The 18,613-nt window shown below is 43.0% G+C and overlaps 1 protein-coding gene across 4 annotated transcripts in view; it reads right to left on the bottom strand.

The window, feature by feature from the left end:
• WWC3 (WWC family member 3) overlaps nt 1-18,613 on the bottom strand; it is a 231,472-nt gene that overhangs the window by 40,592 nt on the left and 172,267 nt on the right. For all 4 annotated transcript variants that reach the window (XM_088451663.1, XM_088451664.1, XM_088451665.1 and 1 more), the window contains exon 9: nt 3,259-3,501. In XM_088451663.1, coding sequence (XP_088307789.1) covers nt 3,259-3,501 — 243 coding nt within the window. The remainder of the gene's footprint in view (nt 1-3,258; nt 3,502-18,613) is intronic.

The following is an 18,613-nucleotide window of genomic DNA, read 5'->3' as shown; positions in this document are numbered from 1 at the left end:
AACTGAAAACTGTGTTTCTTAATGGAAACTCAGGTACAGTGGTAAGAAAAACATATTAGAAGTAAATAAGGGGGAGATGTACTAAGCTCTGGAGAGTGATAAGCTACCAGCCACTCAGCTCCTACCGTCATGTTAAAGGCTGTGAAAAATGACAGTTAGGCGCTGAGAGGCTGGTAGTTTATCACTCTCCAATATATCACTTTCCAGAGCTTAGTACATCTGCCACATATAAATACTGATCAAGAGACAACACTCACCAAAGTTGATAAAGCAATAAAATATCTGAGAACAGTTACTGATGGACAAGATGGACACAATACCGTGCTGTGTAATCCATTTCCCTAACCTCACCCTGCAATTCATTTCCTCACCACTCACCCTGTAATTCATCCAGCAATCACCATCTACCTGTTATTTATTTGCTCTCTCTCTCACCTCCACCTGGACATTTAGGCAAAGAATGAGCATGTCAGCCCTAATGTTTTCATTTCTAGGGAGCTGCAAGAAAAAAAACTAAGGGCCCTGTTTACTACAATCCGCATTTAAAATGCGGTTGTAATGTGATATTTCCGACTAAATTTGCATTGCAAATTTAAGAAATATCACAGGAATTGATCAAAAATCCCTTTCAGGGACAGAGCTTGCGATAAAGCTGTCACTGCGAAACCCATCCGCACACTTCTCCCTGTATTTTTGGGAGAAAATACAGGTAGAAAGTGTCTGTGTATGCACCGCTGCCAGCTACCGCAATCCCCTTCGCGACCGCCCCTCCTTGATCCCCCCACGTCCCCCATGTCCTTAGCTTACACTTACCTCCGGTGATTGGTGTTCCAGTGATGTTCTAAGCAGCAGCTGACCAGGGTCACAGTGCAGGAGCCGGGAGACCAGCTGACCGGTGCCCAATAGGACATCACCGGAGCAACGATCACTGGTCCCTGATAAGGTAAGTGTTTTTTTACTTCACTATTTTTATAGAGTTGTTAGAGCAGACCAGGAGTCAGGGAACAGGGGGAACCCTGGATAACGCCATCTCCAGGTGGTGTTATTATTATAGCCCCCCCTGTATTTTTCCACATTTTTGTTTTAGTAAACCTGGACAGATCACATTTCCCATTACAATTATAGGAAATGCGATCTGCTTACTAACAATATGTGATAATTAGGGTTTGGAGTAGAATTTTACAAATTCTACATCAATAGCCCTTTAGTAAATTTATGTGATACTAAAATAATGCAAAAAGGTGTGAAAACACCCTTTTTCACTTTATTTTAGTAAAAATAATGTTAATAAATAGGCTTCTAAAACACTAAATGAGTGACATTCATCAAGGGGATGAATCTGAGTCGGATGCATCTCTCTTTCATGGACGTACAGTAAATAGAGTTTTAGCATACAGCGCATACGCAGATGCGAATTAAAACATTTTTGTGTATCTCTGGTGTATCTCTAGTTCTGAGTTGTCTGGATCTTGGTCGGATGTCCCTTTGCCGGAAATGGGTGTGTAGGGGTGGGTACCATGCGATCACATGGAACTGTTCCGTCTTACAGGAGTGCTGTGGGTGTATAGCTATACCTCAGTGCTATTCTGAGTCGTGCGTAAGGGGAAGGGAAGCCCGTTTCTGATGGATTTCTTGCACCTAGAATGGGACTGGTTCAAGTGCCGATACTAATGATGATGGTTTCCACTGTGGACGGAAAAACAATGGATTTCCCACTTGAATCTGCACGGATCCTCATATTAGCCCTTTGGTAATTTGCATCTACTTAAGGCAGTAAATCTGGATACTGCAGCATTACGCAAACAGCCACTCTGCCTCAGTATCAGCCACTAAATGTTGTGGGTGTCCCCAAAATATTTGAGCTCTAGACAGCCATTTAGCTCATCTAGTGGTAGTGTTAGGCCTGGGACAACTTCTACAGTTCACCATTCTGCAGTGATACAACAAGTATTCTTCTTTTTCCTCATAACTACTCATCTCTCTGTGCTATGCTGTTAGTGAGGTGTAATAATCCTTCCATGATACAATAGTGTGACAAAGGATATGTGTGATTATATTTGGGGCAAAGGATAAAATCTTCAACTCCTGAGTTTTATCATAGCCTGAAGAGTGAGAAAAAATGAAACTTTATCTCGTTCATACAGTCACATGTGCTAGTCGTAACTAAGGCTGATTTTCATGAGTACAGTACGGTATATTAGAAAACAGCTTTTAGCAGAACAACCAGTCTTCAGCGCTTCCCATGATGTGAAAAGGAAACTGCATTTCCCAATCACTGCTGGGTATGACCATGGGAACTTAAGAATGCAGAGTTTGTCCGGTGAGAGAGTGGTGCACTATGTGACACTACTGTAGCTTCAGCACTGCAAATGTACGCATGGATCTGTCTTCCAGAAGCTTGTATTGTAAAGCTATGTATAATTGTTTCTGCTATGTACAATATTCATTTCATACAATCATTCATCAGTGTATTGATTTGTTCACTGTTTAACATCCAAATGTGTGCCCTTGGGTATAGATGATGCACTTTTCTTCTGAGTGTGGCGCAAGGGAAGAGATGACTGGCATGCCTGGCTACCCAGGGAGACATAAGAGAGGTCAGCCTAGCAACAGTCTGTTTTGGATTCCCCTCTTAGAATACACATGATGCATTATGAGACTCAGCTGAGACTGCCAATCCTCCAGATTCCCATAACACATGTCCAGAAAACAATTTGTTCTCCTAAACCAACAATTTAACACTCTTCTGCTTAAGATAAATCACCTACTTATTTCCAGCCTGTGCTAGAGTCTTTTTAGGAAAACATTTCAGTACAAGGATCTTTGGCTCATACTTGGAATGCATTGGTAAAAATGTCAAATGAGAGGTTATGCTCAAGACAGATATCCAATACTCTGTGCCCAGAATGGTTCTAACAAAACAATTCAAGAAAATAACTTTGCTTCTCTGACAACCCCAGATTAGTTTGCAGCATACATAGAAAAGACATAGGGGGATAACAGAGCAAAGCCTATGGATTGGGGCCTGTAATCCTTCTTCATTATTTATGTATGTGAACATTTTTTTAGTTGGAACTGACGTTGAAGCTATTAGTATAGTAAAAAAATAAATAAATAGTATTAAGCCAAATGAAGCTGGGTATTACACTGTTATTGCTTTTATACCCTTACTGAAAACAAATAATGTATATGCCAATGATCATTTTACATTTACATAATGAAGCAAAGAAATGTTTACTGAATACTGTAACTACAAACCTTTCAGTGATTCCTTGAGCAGAGGTGGAGCGCGCCCTCTGGATCTCATCAGCCAAACGGCTCTTTTCTTCTTCTAACCTTGCAAGTTCTTCCGGTGATCGTCTCTGCTGACATATGAGCTGCAGGTCCTGAAGAAGGGCTTCCTTCTCCTTGATGAGCTGTAGATGATCCCTGTCTGCTTCAGCCATTCCTGGCCAGGTTTCACTGTCCAGTAGAGCCAGTTGGTGTTGAATGCTGGAAACTCTAAAGTTAAATAAAGGCACAAATAATTAGCATCTACATGGACTAACAGTGTGGATGTAGTTTAAATACCGGCTTTCTGGATGCTGGCGTCCAGAATGCCGGTGCCAGACAGAGTATACGAAAAATACATACACACATAAGATTCTAGCTTTTGTGTTTTTTTCTGTCTTTCATTCCCCCTTCCCTGTACCCAATTTTTGCTCTTATTATACATGTTTTTTTATTAAAATTTGAGGGAATTTTAGTGTGTCATAGGAAAGACAGCTTTACAATATGTTCAAGTAAGAGCTGGTTTAAGTTACCCAGGAGGAGAGAGGATGGGCCTTTCATTCATTTGAGTCAGCCATGCCCTTCTCACCTCTCAGCCAGGGAAAAGGCTGCAAGTGTGAGGCCTTAATCAGAGGGTCTGCAGACTCCTAGCTACTGTAAATTGGACTTACTGTAGTTTCAGTTTACAGAACCATGCATGGTTCTGGGGTGACTTAGACATGCCCCTCACATCTTCCAAATGTGCACCACCCGCTGCTTCTGTGACTGGTAGTGTGACACTTGGCTTTGGCATGGTAGTTATGGGTCATACTCCCATTATAACACTGACATGGGGGCAGTAGCCAGCAGCTGCAAATGTAAACTGCTTACTGCTTCTCCTTCTTATCAGCATCCGGAGCTGTGATTGTGAGGGTGCCAGGGGAGCGTTAAAAATATCTGCCTAGGTACACCTAATGGTAGTGCCGACTCTAGCTCTTTGCATCTGTTGTATGTGTGTGTGTGAGATTCTAGGTCCTCCCAAAAGTATAGAAGACACATAGGTGTAATTACGATGAGTGCAGGGTGTGTGGCATTCATGGGCTCCTGCGTCCAGGAGTATACCTGCCTCGTTCCGGAAAGTGAAACTGACATCTTCAGAAAGATGGCACCATGCTTCTTCAGAAAGATGGCACCATTGCTTCTTCAGAAAGATGGCACCATACAGCTTCAGAAAGATGGCACCAGGCAGTGAAAGCAAAGACTCGGGCACTGTGCCAGAGCCTTTGCTATCTTGCGCACATACGCCATCTTCTCGAATATTACTGGGAAGATAACGCTCTAGAGGAGGTGGAACCAATGTGGAGCGGTGGGGGTGGGGGGGCTGCTCAGAGGAGAGGGACTGGTGCATGCGTGCACCCACGGGCATTAATATGCCCCGTAGAGGATATTTTTGTGAGTTAAAGCTAGAAAGGCAAAAATGTTTTTAGTTGTTTCTTAATATACTTTTTGTTACATACTCATCTATTGCCCATTCCTGTGTTATTTTGTTACATGATGGATTGACATAAGGGGTTCCAGGGAAGGGGGAGTTTATGACTTGTCATGCTGTCAATGACAGTCCCTGTTTTGTATTAACATAAATATATCCAGAATTGTCCTGTCCACTTGTGTGCATCTGAAACTAGACAAACCTTTTGTCCTCATTACAACACCCGTAGGTGCATCCCCTATAGAAGATATGTTCTTTATGAAAGATGGCACCTGGATTTAATTAAATGCCTTATTTTGGAAGTATACTATGTTTTATTATCTTTATTTATTATCATTATTGATACCATTCCACTCTAATGAAAATAAAAATGTTGTCTTCTAAAAAAATTGCAATAAATCTACTCCCCTTTGGCTCTTGAATATTAGACAAACAGCCAAAACTAAAGTAAAGTATGCTGAAACTTCTCAATTTCCAGAGGAGAAATGACATTACATATGGCCAGGAAAAAACCTCTCCCTGAAGAAAAGAACTGTAACACAGTTTATTTCCTACTAGCATCTGGAAAGAATTTACATCACGTGGCCCTGAAGGCAAATGTTTCTCTTAAAACATTGTTTAAATAACTGAACAAAAAAAGAAAAGAAAAGAAAAGCAGAAAAAGTGTAACCATTTTATAAGATTAGTTGTCATGGCCGGGAATTCAGTAATGACATGGAAAAATATCCAACCACACTGATAGTTTATATCCCTTTTCAATTATAATTTTTTGTGTGGTACCTGCTGTAATGCTCTTCCATCTTAAGAATGAAGTTGCCATGTTTATGAGATGTTTGAAAATTTTGATCGTAGGTTCAACGACCATGAACATGTTCTGGCATAATTGTCAATTGGCCAAATTCTAATTTATGGTTAGAAATTTGCAGCTCCCATTAATATTGACAGTATCTTCCTGGCTATTCACTTTCGAAGTGTGTTTAACAATAGTAAACAAGATTTTTTTTAAAGAATTCAAAAATTTTTAAAATTGTAACTGCAAACATTAACATGTTCAAAGTTTGACCAAAACAAAAAACCCAGTTAAAGTGTATCAATTTAAGTACAGACCAGCTTGAACCAATTCAACTTTTTTGACAAACATGGTTCTAAAAGCGATAAATTGCCAGTTCGAAAATCTCTAGCCTTGTTTTTTCTCTTAGGATCAGCAAATTTACCTGAGCTAAACAGCAACATGCTGAAATAGGAAAACCAATTCACACCAAGATGTATCATTCTCTGACAAAATGTAAATAAATAAATAATAATAAAAAAATTATATATATATATATATATATACATATATATACACACACACACACAGTATATATATATATATATATATATACTGCAAGTGAGAGAGAGAGCGAGCGCCCAATAGTGTAGTAGTTTAAAAATTTTGCTTTTACACAGTCAGTATTAAATATGCGTACCAGATTCACGCGTATCAGCAGAGGTCTTTACTCCCCCATATGGATAATGTCCCAGGGTGGAAACTGTAGCTTCTGCTTCACTCAGTGTCAGCATATAGCCTCCAGTACACAATTCAATAGGGCAAGGGTTGCAGGGGTGGTGTGTCTGTAATGCTGCTTGGCGCCAGCAGCTCAAAGGACGTACGTTTCGCCTGTAGCCTTGGTCACCTGATCGCCAGCGAAATGTTTATCTGAATAACCACTCTTAGGGGTATATTTACTAAAGTTATAGATTTTAGAAATGAAGACCTTGCCCATAGCAACCAATCAGATTCTACTTAACATTTATCTAGTACCTTCTAGAAGATAACAGCTAGAATGTGATTGGTTGCTATGGACAACATCTCCACTTCTAAAAACTCTCACTTTAGTAAATACACCCCTTAATGCTCTGTGTGCTCTATTCAGCATTCAGTGGTGTTAAATTAGAACTTTTCTGGCTAATATTGAAGAGTAAATTATTTAAATACAAGATTCACTCATTAAACATTTCACAAAATTGAGAGAGCAAATTACAAGAAAGTCTGGAATGATTTCTAAACTCAAGGTTGAAAGAGTGGAGGTGAAAGCTTCAGGGTAAAAGCCTGACTTGTCTGCTAGGCCTATATTTTACAGAATGAAGTGTATTTGCTGGAAACGAAGAGCCAAAGGGCAAAATTTACTGAGTGGCGGTTTGACGGCGGGTTCTATTCTATTCTAAACCCCGGTGGTTTGGTGGCGGGTTCTATTCTGTTCTAAACCCCGGGGGTTTGGTGGCGGTTTTGCATCGGTTTCTAAATGACAGCCCTGTTCTATTCAATTCTAAAATGTGTTTTGACTATGGTTTGGCGGCAGTTTTGCTATCTGCAGATTTACTAAGGCCAAAACTGCTGCAAAACTGCCATCAAAACACATTTTAGAATAGAACAGAACAGGGCTGTCATTTAGAAACTGCTGCAAAACCGCCACCAAACCTCCGGGATTTAGAACAAAATAGAACCCGCCACCAAACCGCCGGGGTTTAGAATAGAATAGAACCCGCCGTCAAACCTCCGCTTAGTAAATTTTGCCCAAAGAATCAGATATTTAATAAAGGTAATTGTGCAGCAAACAAAAGGCCTAATTCAAAGTTGTACGCTATGCCGATATTTACACTGTTGAGCGATTATCGGTAAGCTATGCATGTGTCTAAGTCGCACTGCATATGTGTTAAGGTATATTCTGCATGACCATAGAGCAAGGATGTGAAATCTCAGGCCCGGGGGCTATATAACGCCCGTGGAATCATTTGGTCTGGCCCTCTGAGCTTTTTTCTACTAGCCTCATCTGGCTAGCACGGTGCCTAGAATGGCACACTGCAACTAGAATCTATGCAGCAGTGCCGCCTGTAGCGTCCTTAGGACATTTAAGACGGTCACGCTGCTGCCCTTACAGCTCCTCAGGATGCTCCGGGCATTGCTGTAATCACCGTCGATTGTTCCCCCGCCCCCATGTGACATCACACAGAGGGGTCGTGGCCTGCACCGGGCCCACGAATAATGTTATATATATCAAAGAGGTCCTCGGCAGAAAAAACGTTCCCCATCCCTGCCATAGAGCTACTAAAAAGACCGATAATCGAAGGATCTACGACCGATGCTGCATCTTTGTATGCAGCTGTTTGGATTTACAAAGCCGCAGGTGGGCGCCTCAATACATTCCTAGGTGTCTGCGACATTTCCATTTTTTCGAACATCCACTGCGCACACAGATGAAGCAGCGGTGGCGGCATTAATGTACAACTCTAAATCAGGCCCAGAGATGGAATTTTCAGATACCAGGAGGACAGAAAATACTGTGTGTTGATAAAACGTTAACAAATCTATTATATAATGAGCCAAGGCTGTCCGACAGTGACTCCAAACAGACCTGTGTGCAGTCTGATATGGATACATCGGCAGCGGTGATCTGTGGCTGGAACAGGACCAATATATCGGACTGCAGGAAAGAGAGAAAAGAGTGGGGGAGGGATCAAAGAGAGATGGGGCAAGAGGGGGAGAGATAGATCGGGTAACATGGGTAAAGAAATAGAGATAGGGAAAGAAGGGGAATGGAAAGAGTCAGATAAGAGATAGAACTGGGGGAGAGAGACTAGGAAAAGGGGAAGTTATAAGGGGACTTAAAAGAGCAACTTGATGAAGCAAGATGGATGGCATAGAAGTCTTGGATGTTTTAGAGCTGTGCTCTCTCATACAAAAAGATTGTACAACAGTTTTTTTTCCCATGGCTGTGTGCATATTAAATTGTCAAAATGTTTTAACTTGAATTCTCTTTTAGGATGTTGTAATACTGCTTGTTTTATTATGTGGCGTGTGTTTTTCGTTTACATTCCATGGAGTTTGTTAATTACAATAAATAATAATACATAATACATACAATTGTCATTACTGGATCTATGCCTAAGTAACTTTTTGTACTTCAAAAAACATTAATCTGGCTACAATCTGGGCTAATAATGCCCCATCACCTGTTTCATTTCAGCAATGGCAACATGTAAGATGATTCAAACACATCCTATACTTTAGTTCACTTTGAACTGTAAATATTGTTTTTTTGACAATTTGTTTTCCCACTAGGACATCCATCAGCATTAGAACAAATACACAGCCGTTGCTGCAATAGCGTCCACCTCTGATCACCCCATAATGTCCATGATCTCCCCTATATGTGTGACCAGTGGTAGATTCAGAGGAGGGAGGCAACGAGGCACGTGTCCCCCTATCGTTTTTGGGGATTTTTTTTTCTTACTTTGTAGCCCTATGGGAATCAAGCTGCAGACTTTCCGTGCACTGAGTATGCTGCTTGCTGCTTTTTCGGTGTGAACTTGACGTCACGTTGCGCACCTTAGATGTGAAGAGGAGCCGGCCGTCATGAGAAGAAAAGCAGCACAGCCCCGCCCAGTGTAGAGGGGGACATATTAACAATGGATGCAGGGTGCACACATGTTCCCAAGCATGGGGGGTGGAGGGGGGTCCATTTTCAGTGCCGTGCTGTAAAACTGAACAGGAGCCACCGGGGTGGATGATGACAGGTGAGCAGATGCCTGTCGGCTCTCTACAGTGTGTAATCTGATCTACCTGTCTGTGAGAGCTCACGCTGAGAGCAAGGGAGTCTGCAAGCTATTTGACACTTTACAAGTGTACTTAATCACTGTTGAATACACTTGTACAGTGGCAAGTAGTTTGCAGACCCTCCCTTTCTCCCAGCAAGAGTGAGATCTTACAGACAGGGAGAATGCAGTCAGAGTGATAAGTATTATGGGTGTAAATGGGTGGGGGGGGCAGGGGTGGTATATGGGTGGGCTAGTCTCTTTTACATATGCAGGGACGCCATTAGGGGGGAACTGGCGGTACTCCTGTCCCGGGCCCGGACAGAGAAGGGGCCCGCCTCTGCAGCTGCGGATCAGGGTATGACTAACTATATAGAAATGTCCATAACAAAATAGCCACCACCAGGAGACAAAAGAACCAACAATATGGGGTAACAAATACATAGGAGCATAAGGAAGAATCAATGTAACATATGTTTTGAGAGAAGACAACATTATGTCTGCAGGATCGGCAGTTGACAAGCACACTGGGGAACTCTGTGAGAGGGAGATTGATGGGGCAGGGCTGGGGAATATGTGGTTGGGGTGTGTGTGCATACCTCCCAAATGTCCCGCATTCAGCGGGACAGTCCTGTTTTTCTGGGACTGTCCCGCTGTCCCACTAGCTGGCCGAAGTTGGGGGAAGCATACACCGCTGCTCTGCAATGGGTATGCAGCGCAAGAATAGATGCTGTGCGAATGCGCACATCATCTATTTACAGTATGGGGGGGAGCCCGGGGGCAGCCCAGCATCTCGGGTACGCCCCATTAGTGATGTAAACGGGGGGTACATATCATCAGATCACGCCCCATTTACTATCAGGCCCCGCCCCCTTTTCGTCCCGACTGTAGGACTCGGAATGTTGGGAGGTATGTTTGTGTGTTTTAAAAGAGTATCATTTAATTTATATGATAGATTGACATGTCATAATAACACCCACCCCCACAGCCCAATTGATGCCCCGCCCCCACTATAGATCCACTCACATTACCCATAGCTCCGCCCCCAGATGTGGCACTTCCTATTTTGTCAGTCCTGGGCCCCACAGTTTCTGATGGCAGCCCTGGCTATATGGTCTCTGCATTATATGGAAGCACTGCAACACTATCTGCATTATATGACGGTCTGTACTACACACTGTCTCTTCATTATATGGCAGTCAATGCGAGGCATAGCATTATATAGCATGCGATGCTCTCTGTATTATCTGGCGGTCACTGCAATGCTTTCTGCATTATATGGCAGTAATTGAGATGCTCTCTGCATTATATGGCTGGCAATGCGATGCTCTCTGCATTATTTGTCGTTCACTGCAACGCTACCTGCATTACATGGCAGTCACTGATGGTCTCTGTATTACATGGCGATTACTGCGATACTCTCTGTATAATATGTCACTGTAATGCTCTGTGATGGGTGAGATAGTGGAGCCTGCATGCACCAAAAAGTGTAGAAACCCCAGAACCATAGAAAAATGCAGCAGTCCCTGGCATCTTAATGTAACAGACTAAAAATGGGGTTTTTCCTAATCCTACATACTTTTCAGTTTTTGCCCTAGGTGACAGAAAGCCTAGCTTCACCCCTGCCTGGACCTCTGTATCTGGTCCGATCCCATGCCATCTGCTATGGTGTGAGGGCTCCTGCCAAGGATTGGAAAATAATTACATTGCTTACTGATTGTCTGAGTTGAGTGACTTCCGCTAACTCCTTGTATATTGATTACTAGAATTGTCCCTATATTGTATACCAGTCACTAAAATAGACCCTTTATTATATACCCATTATTAGAATTGTGCCGGTTTTATGTATAGGTTATTAGAATGGTCCCTGCATTATATATCGGTCACGGGAATGGTCCCTGCATTCTATACTAGTCACTAGACTGTCTCCTATATTGCATATCAGTGACTAGAATGGTACCGGTTTTGTATATCAGTCACGGGAATGGTCTCTGTAATGTATATTGGTCATGAGAATCCCTGTGTATTGTATAATGGTCACTAGAGTTCTGTGTGCATTTTGTAGGGGTTATTAGAATGGTCTATGTTTTATCAGATGGGGCTTGTAGGTGTACTTGTTTATACCTCTTTTAATATACAATTTTAATAACAATATGCAAACTATTTAATTGGCTATTTAAAGCACACCCATATTAGACAAACTACACCTACAGATCTTGCCACGTGTCTTTCCCCATTGCAATGCACTGGTATAAAATCTGGGCCACTTACTTGTCTGCCCCAAGGCTAAAAGATGCCAGCCAGCCCCTCCCCACCTAGCACTCACGATTTTACAGTGCAGTGTCACAGCTGCCACAGCAGCTACTAGACATCAAAACAGTGGCATCACAAGAGGGGTGCGAGCCGCATCCGGGTGTCACCCGCCAAGGGGTGACACAAAAGTGCCGACTCCTCCTCAGTAACAGAAGCCGGGTGCTGCACTGTAGCATTACATACAGCACTCAGCTCCTGACACAGTGAGGGAGCCGGCACTGCACACAGAGTGGTCCCTGGGGGCAGTCCGCACCTACGGGACCGCCTGGAGTGACTAAAATAGGGGTTCAGACCACAATGCCACACCCCCTGCCTGCGATGTCACGCCCACTTTTTGCAGGTGCACAGCTTCGCCGCTCGCACTACAACCCTCCCCGCACCAGGTGTCATCACGGGGAGGGACGCCACTGTATCAAACAGCACCACGGTTCTGCCCCCTCACACAGCAGGGCTGAAGCATATTTGCCTACTTGGGAGCATCCCAAAAATCCCCTCCTCACCGTCTGCCGTTCGCCCCCCTTGTAATTGGCCAGTCCGGGGGACCCCGTGGCCCTGCCCCCGGCTGCACAATGCCTGTAATTTCAGCATGTTGTTGCGGGGGCGTGGCCGTGATGACTCGATTGCGCGGTCACGCCCCCAAATTTGCATCAGACCTCCTGCTGTGCTGATCTGGCTGCCTCTTCCCGGAAGAGGCAGCCAGATTGTCGGCAACCATGGGCTGGAGTCAGGACTGAGCCTGACAGCGTTGACAGCCGCTACAGCAAGAATACACTATATATTCATATGCTGATGCAGAGCTGTCACTTGTTGACAATCAATGCACCCTCATGTGAAAGGGGATAAGTACAAAAACCCCGGCTTCAACCCGTGTTCTGTGACCTGGTTCAGAGCTGGGTTAAAGCCGGGGTTTAGGTCTGAAAGGGGTAGATTAACGGCAACATGAATTTCACTATTTGCACTTTACTTCACTTTCCTATTTGGTAAGAGTTTCTGAATTGCTCTATAGCAGGGAGAATTACATGTCTTTGTCCTGCTGTATCAGCCGCAAACAGGCAGAATCCACAGCATAGTCAGGGCTAAAGTCTGCACTAATGTAATATAAATGTCCTGGGTAAGATCAACACACTTTGGGCTATATTTACGAAGGAGCAGGTGGGTTGCAGCTGAAAATGTATACCGTCACCCACAGTCAGTGTAATGCCCAGCATGCTTTGCACTGACTGTGCAGTTTAAATTGTCACCTCCAACCTGCTGGGATGCAAGCCGCTGCTTCGTAAATATAGCCCCATGTCTTCTGTAGAGGGTAACAGACTAATAAAAGAAGGTAGCTATATTTATTTTTAAGTGGCCTAATATTAGAGCTCCAGCTAAACTTCATTTCATCTAAACTTCATTTTATCTAAACTTTATTGCACACTATCAAAATTCCGAAATTACAACTATAGATGCTATGACATATGCTATGATATGTTACACAATTAACTATAGACAGACCGTTTATTCACAGCAGGTACATGGGCCACTGGGCCTGATTCAGAGCCGGACGCTCTGAACGAGCGCCCGCTCTGAATCAGGGCGTTTTGTTTTGTTTTTGGAGCGTCCTCCTGGACGCTCGCATAGCTGTGGGTTACCACCCACAGCTTATGCGAGCGTCCATGATGATGGTCGCGATGGTCAAGACCATCGCGACCATCGGGCTTGCGACGAGACCCTGCGGTAGGGTCTCGGTGACAGCAAGCCCTGGAGTGATTTTGGCTCTATCAGAGCCAAAATCACTCCCACTGACATCACTAGTGATGTCAGTGGGGCCGGACCCAGACACCCCCGACACGCCCACCAAAGGGGGCGTGCTGTCACTCAACGTCGACAGCACGCCTCCTTTGGTGCGAGACCCGGAGTGACAGCTTGGCTGTCACTATCTGGGTCTCGCGCATGCGCACGACGGAGCTCCATCCGCAAGCCACACACATCAATCATGGTGCCCCCCCTCCCCTGTCATTTTATCCTGTATCCGCCCCTGTGTGTGACATACAGTATACACTTGTTTATTATGATAGCAATATATATTTTATGTTTTGTACCTGATATTCTGCATGATGATATAAACAGTACAGATACAGTTTTACAAATGTGATCTGGTATTATTTGACAGTAAAACACAGCAGAACTTGTGCTGTGCAGTAATGCTTATGCCCTGTATGTATTTTAGTTAATTAACTTTACCTCCTGCTAATTACTACTACAGGGCATATTTTCAGAATCAATGGAAGACTTAACTTCACCATTAACTAAGGCTGTAGTTACCATTCAATTTATAAATGATTTTACACTCATTTTATTTATTGTTTATCTTTTGTGTGTACCAAATATGTAATATTCCCAGTAAAAGTAATGAATGAAGGTGTGTTGGATACAGTCAGTGGCATGTGAATGTAGGGTGCGCATATACAAGGTTATTGCTTATTAACTCATAATGCCTAAAGGCCCCCATACACCTACCGACAGGTTTTGCGATCGGATCGGAAACACCGTTTCGCCAGTCTTAAATGCCGTCTGGCAGCCATCCATGTTCCGCGATCCGTCAAAGGATCGGTGAAATTTTTCATGTTAAATTTCATCGATTTGCTAATCACGATCATATTTTGATTGTGATCGGCAAATCAATGAAATCCAACGGATTTCACCGTTCCTGCAATCCAGGCAACTCAGGATCGCAGGAATGCAACAATCTGTCGCTAGTGTATGGGTCCCTTGATTTAGAGACAACTCAACATACAAGAATGCCAGTAAATCGCCAACAATGTGACATAGCTACAAATATTCCTCTTATCGTTCTAACTGTAATTTTATCACTCAATACATCAAAAATGTGATAGTTGTAACTAATGTATATTTAACATAAAGTTTTTTCTATCTCAGTGTTGTCATTCCCATCCCTTTAAGTGTTATTTCTATTAATAGATTTATCTTAAGATAAAACTAGTCACATAACAGCATAAGAACCCATCTGTATAAATGATCAGCAGTTGACCTTTACTGCCCCACTGAGTTGTGCAATCATGCAGGAAAGCTAGCCTTTCCCTAGCAATTTCCTCAGCCACTCCCTGACCTTCAAACTTTTTTTTTTTTTTTTTAAATCAGGAATTCCTGCAAGTACCAAAAAATACAGTTACATTACACTCTACCAACCAAGCGAAAACACTCTATTAATTACAATCTTTTAGCTTAAAATATAACCCCACCTAAAGAGAGATGTAAGAGATAACTAATGCATTTGCAGTCAAGTCTCAGAGAGATTTAAATGTTGTGTATTTTGGGGAGGATGAGTGCGATGGTTTCGGCATGTCACATGGAATACTGCAGGGCACAGATATACAATGGTTTCGGCATGTCACATGGAATACTGCAGGGCACAGATATACAATGGTTTCGGCATGTCACATGGAATACTGCAGGGCACAGATATACAATGGTTTCGGCATGTCACATGGAATACTGCAGGGCACAGATATACAATGGTTTCGGCATGTCACATGGAATACTGCAGGGCACAGATATACAATGGTTTCGGCATGTCACATGGAATACTGCAGGGCACAGATATACAATGGTTTCGGCATGTCACATGGAATACTGCAGGGCACAGATATACTATGGTTTCGGCATGTCACATGGAATATTGCAGGGCACAGATATACAATGGTTTCGGCATGTCACATGGAATATTGCAGGGCACAGATATACAATGGTTTCGGCATGTCACATGGAATACTGCAGGGCACAGATATACAATGTTTCGGCATGTCACATGGAATACTGCAGGGCACAGATATACAATGGTTTCGGCATGTCACATGGAATACTGCAGGGCACAGATATACATGGTTTCGGCATGTCACATGGAATACTGCAGGGCACAGATATACAATGGTTTCGGCATGTCACATGCAATACTGCAGGGTACAGATATACATGGTTTCGGCATGTCACATGGAATACTGCAGGGCACAGATATACAATGGTTTCGGCATGTCACATGGAATACTGCAGGGCACAGATATGCAATGGTTTCGGCATGTCACATGGAATACTGCAGGGCACAGATATGCAATGATTGCAGTCCAATGAGCTGCAGCTGGACCAGACAGTCAAATGTAACATGCAGAAATCACACGGAAAGCTTCTATTGTTTTGGAATGTCTCTTGGAAATAGAAAAGTAACACTCAGTTTAGTGTCAGTGTGAGAATAGGGACATAGGTAATAAGCATTATTTAGTATGCCCTTGTAATAACCTCCTGTGTAAAAGCTAGCCAAAGTATTGCAGAAGGAATATTATTAGCCATTCATCTCTTAATATTTGTATTAGATACAGTATGTGTAAAGGAAAATAAGTGTGCCTTTAGGCTTCAGAAGAAGTTTTAAAAATATTTTAAGCAACATATTTTCTGATTATTGTTTGTGGCACATTAAAATATTCAGAAACACATTATACAATAAGTAAAGATTAAGGAGGGAATTCCATTAGCCGCAGTTATATACGGAGGCTAGTTGATCCCCCAGGAGCTATTCAATTAGACCTGACGTAATCTGGGATTTAGGCTGAGACAGGTGAAAAAAAATCCCCATTAAGCAGCCCCATTTTCGCGATCGTGGCCGCGAAAACACATACAGTAGGTCCGTGACCTTACCACAGATCCGATCTGTATTTGCTCAAAAAAGGATACTTTTCTGGGCGAATAAAACGTTATCTAATTGAATAGCCCGAAGTAAAAAAAAATGCGGTAAGTCCCATTTTATTTGGTCGAAAAATTATCGGGGTTAATTGAATTCCTCTCTATGAACAAGTGGGCACTATGGGAGAGACGTCATGACGTCTCTCCCATAGTTTGGAGGAGAAGCCAGTTGGACGGCAGTGGACACAGGAGCGGGGCTTAAGGTAAGTATTGTGTGTTACTGTTTATTTTTGTGTAAAGGCCACTACTAATGAGGACATTACCACTGGGGGCATTACTACTGGGAGCATTACTACTGGGGGCATTAATACTGGGGGCACTACTAATGGGGGCATTACCACTGGGGGCACTACTAATGGGGTCACTACTAATGGGGGGCATTGCATAAGGGCACCACTCTTGGGGGCACTGCATAAGGAGCACCATTACTGTGGGTTCTGCATAAGGGGCAGTACCACTGTGGGCACTACATAAGCGGCACCACTACTGGCAACACTGCATAAAGGGCACCACTCCTGGGGGAATTGCATAAGGGGCACCACTACAGTGGGAATTGCATAAGGGGCACTACTGCTGTGGGAATTTTATAAGAGGCACTACTACTGTGGTCATTATGTGTATTAGGAGCATTACTACTGTGGGCATTAGGTATAAGGGGCACTAATGTGGGCATTGTGTAAAAGGGGCGCTACTGTGTGTCATAACATGAACAAGGGACACGACTATGTGAAGTAATGTGAATCAGGGGCATTATGTGCAGTGTAATGTGAATAAGATTGTGCTACTGTGTGGCGTAATTTGAATTGGGGATACAATTGTGACACCACGCCCTTTTCTTTTGAGACCACACCCTTTTGCAATGCGCTGTCCATTTGTTAAAAAGTGCAGAAGATGAGGATTGGGGGACCACTTTAAGCACTGTTTACACCTCTATAAACCTGTCCCACATAATTTACTTCTCCACATACCTGTCCTACATCATTTACACCTTAACATACCTATCCCACATCATTTATACCTCCACACACCTGACCCGCATCTTTTACTCCTCCACATACCTGTCCCACATCATTTACACCTCCACATACCTATCCCACATCATTTACACCTCCACATACCTGTCCCACATCATTTATACCTCCACACACCTGACCCACATAATTTGCACCTCCATGTACCTGTCCTACATTATTTACACCTCTACATACCTGACCCACATAATTTACACCTCTATATACCTGTCCCGCATCATTTACAACTCCACATACCTGTCCCACATCATTTACACCTCCACATACCTGTCCCACATCACTTACACCTGCACATACCTGTCCCACATAATTTACACATCCACATACCTGTCCCACATCATTTACACATCCATATACCTGTCCCACATCATTTATAAGTCCACATACCTGTCTCAGATCATTTATATCACCACATACCTGTCTCAGATCATTTATATCTCCACATACCTGTCTCACATCATTTACACCTCCACGTACATGTCCTACATCATTTACACCTCTACATACCTATCCCACATTATTTACACCTCCACACACCTGTCCCACATTATTTACACCTCCACATACCTGTCCCACATTATTTACACCTCCACACACCTATCCCACATCATTTACACCTCCACATACCTGACCCACATCATTTACACCTCTATATACCTGTCCTACATTATTTACACCCCCACATACCTTTCCCACATCATTTACACCTCCACATACCTGTCCCACATCATTTACACCTCCACATACCTGTACCACATAATTTACACCTCCACATACCTTCCCCACATCATTTACACCTCCACATACCTGTCCCACATCATTTACACCTCCACATACCTGTCCCACATCATTTAACCCATTATTGAGCTTCTTAGGGAAATTCACCTGAAAACCGACACGTCTGTATTGGCCAAATTATGCTAATTAAACCCCTCCAAGTGCAAGATTATTCACTGAGAGGAATGTACCAGAGGTTCTGCACTGTGTCCCGACATTTTTACCTTAAAATAAAGATTTCCCTACCTTTTCATCTGCTAAAAGGGTGCACACAACAAATGCCAATTTCCGCTGAAGAAGCAATGTGAGTTTGGAATTGGATTGCAAATGAAATTCGTTGTGCGAGTTCACCGTAAGAACGGCTCGCAGGACCCAAATCGCACCTAATTGGATTGACCCCTATGTGTTATTTTTTAATGATGCTTTGGCCACAGTTTTTATATTT

The sequence above is a fragment of the Taudactylus pleione genome, unplaced genomic scaffold (genome assembly GCF_031769625.1).
Source record: "Taudactylus pleione unplaced genomic scaffold, aTauple2 ptg000026l, whole genome shotgun sequence".
Taxonomy (NCBI): Eukaryota; Metazoa; Chordata; class Amphibia; order Anura; family Myobatrachidae; genus Taudactylus; species Taudactylus pleione.
Note: the sequence above shows the minus strand (reverse complement) of the source record. Positions and strands in the feature narration are given on the sequence as shown.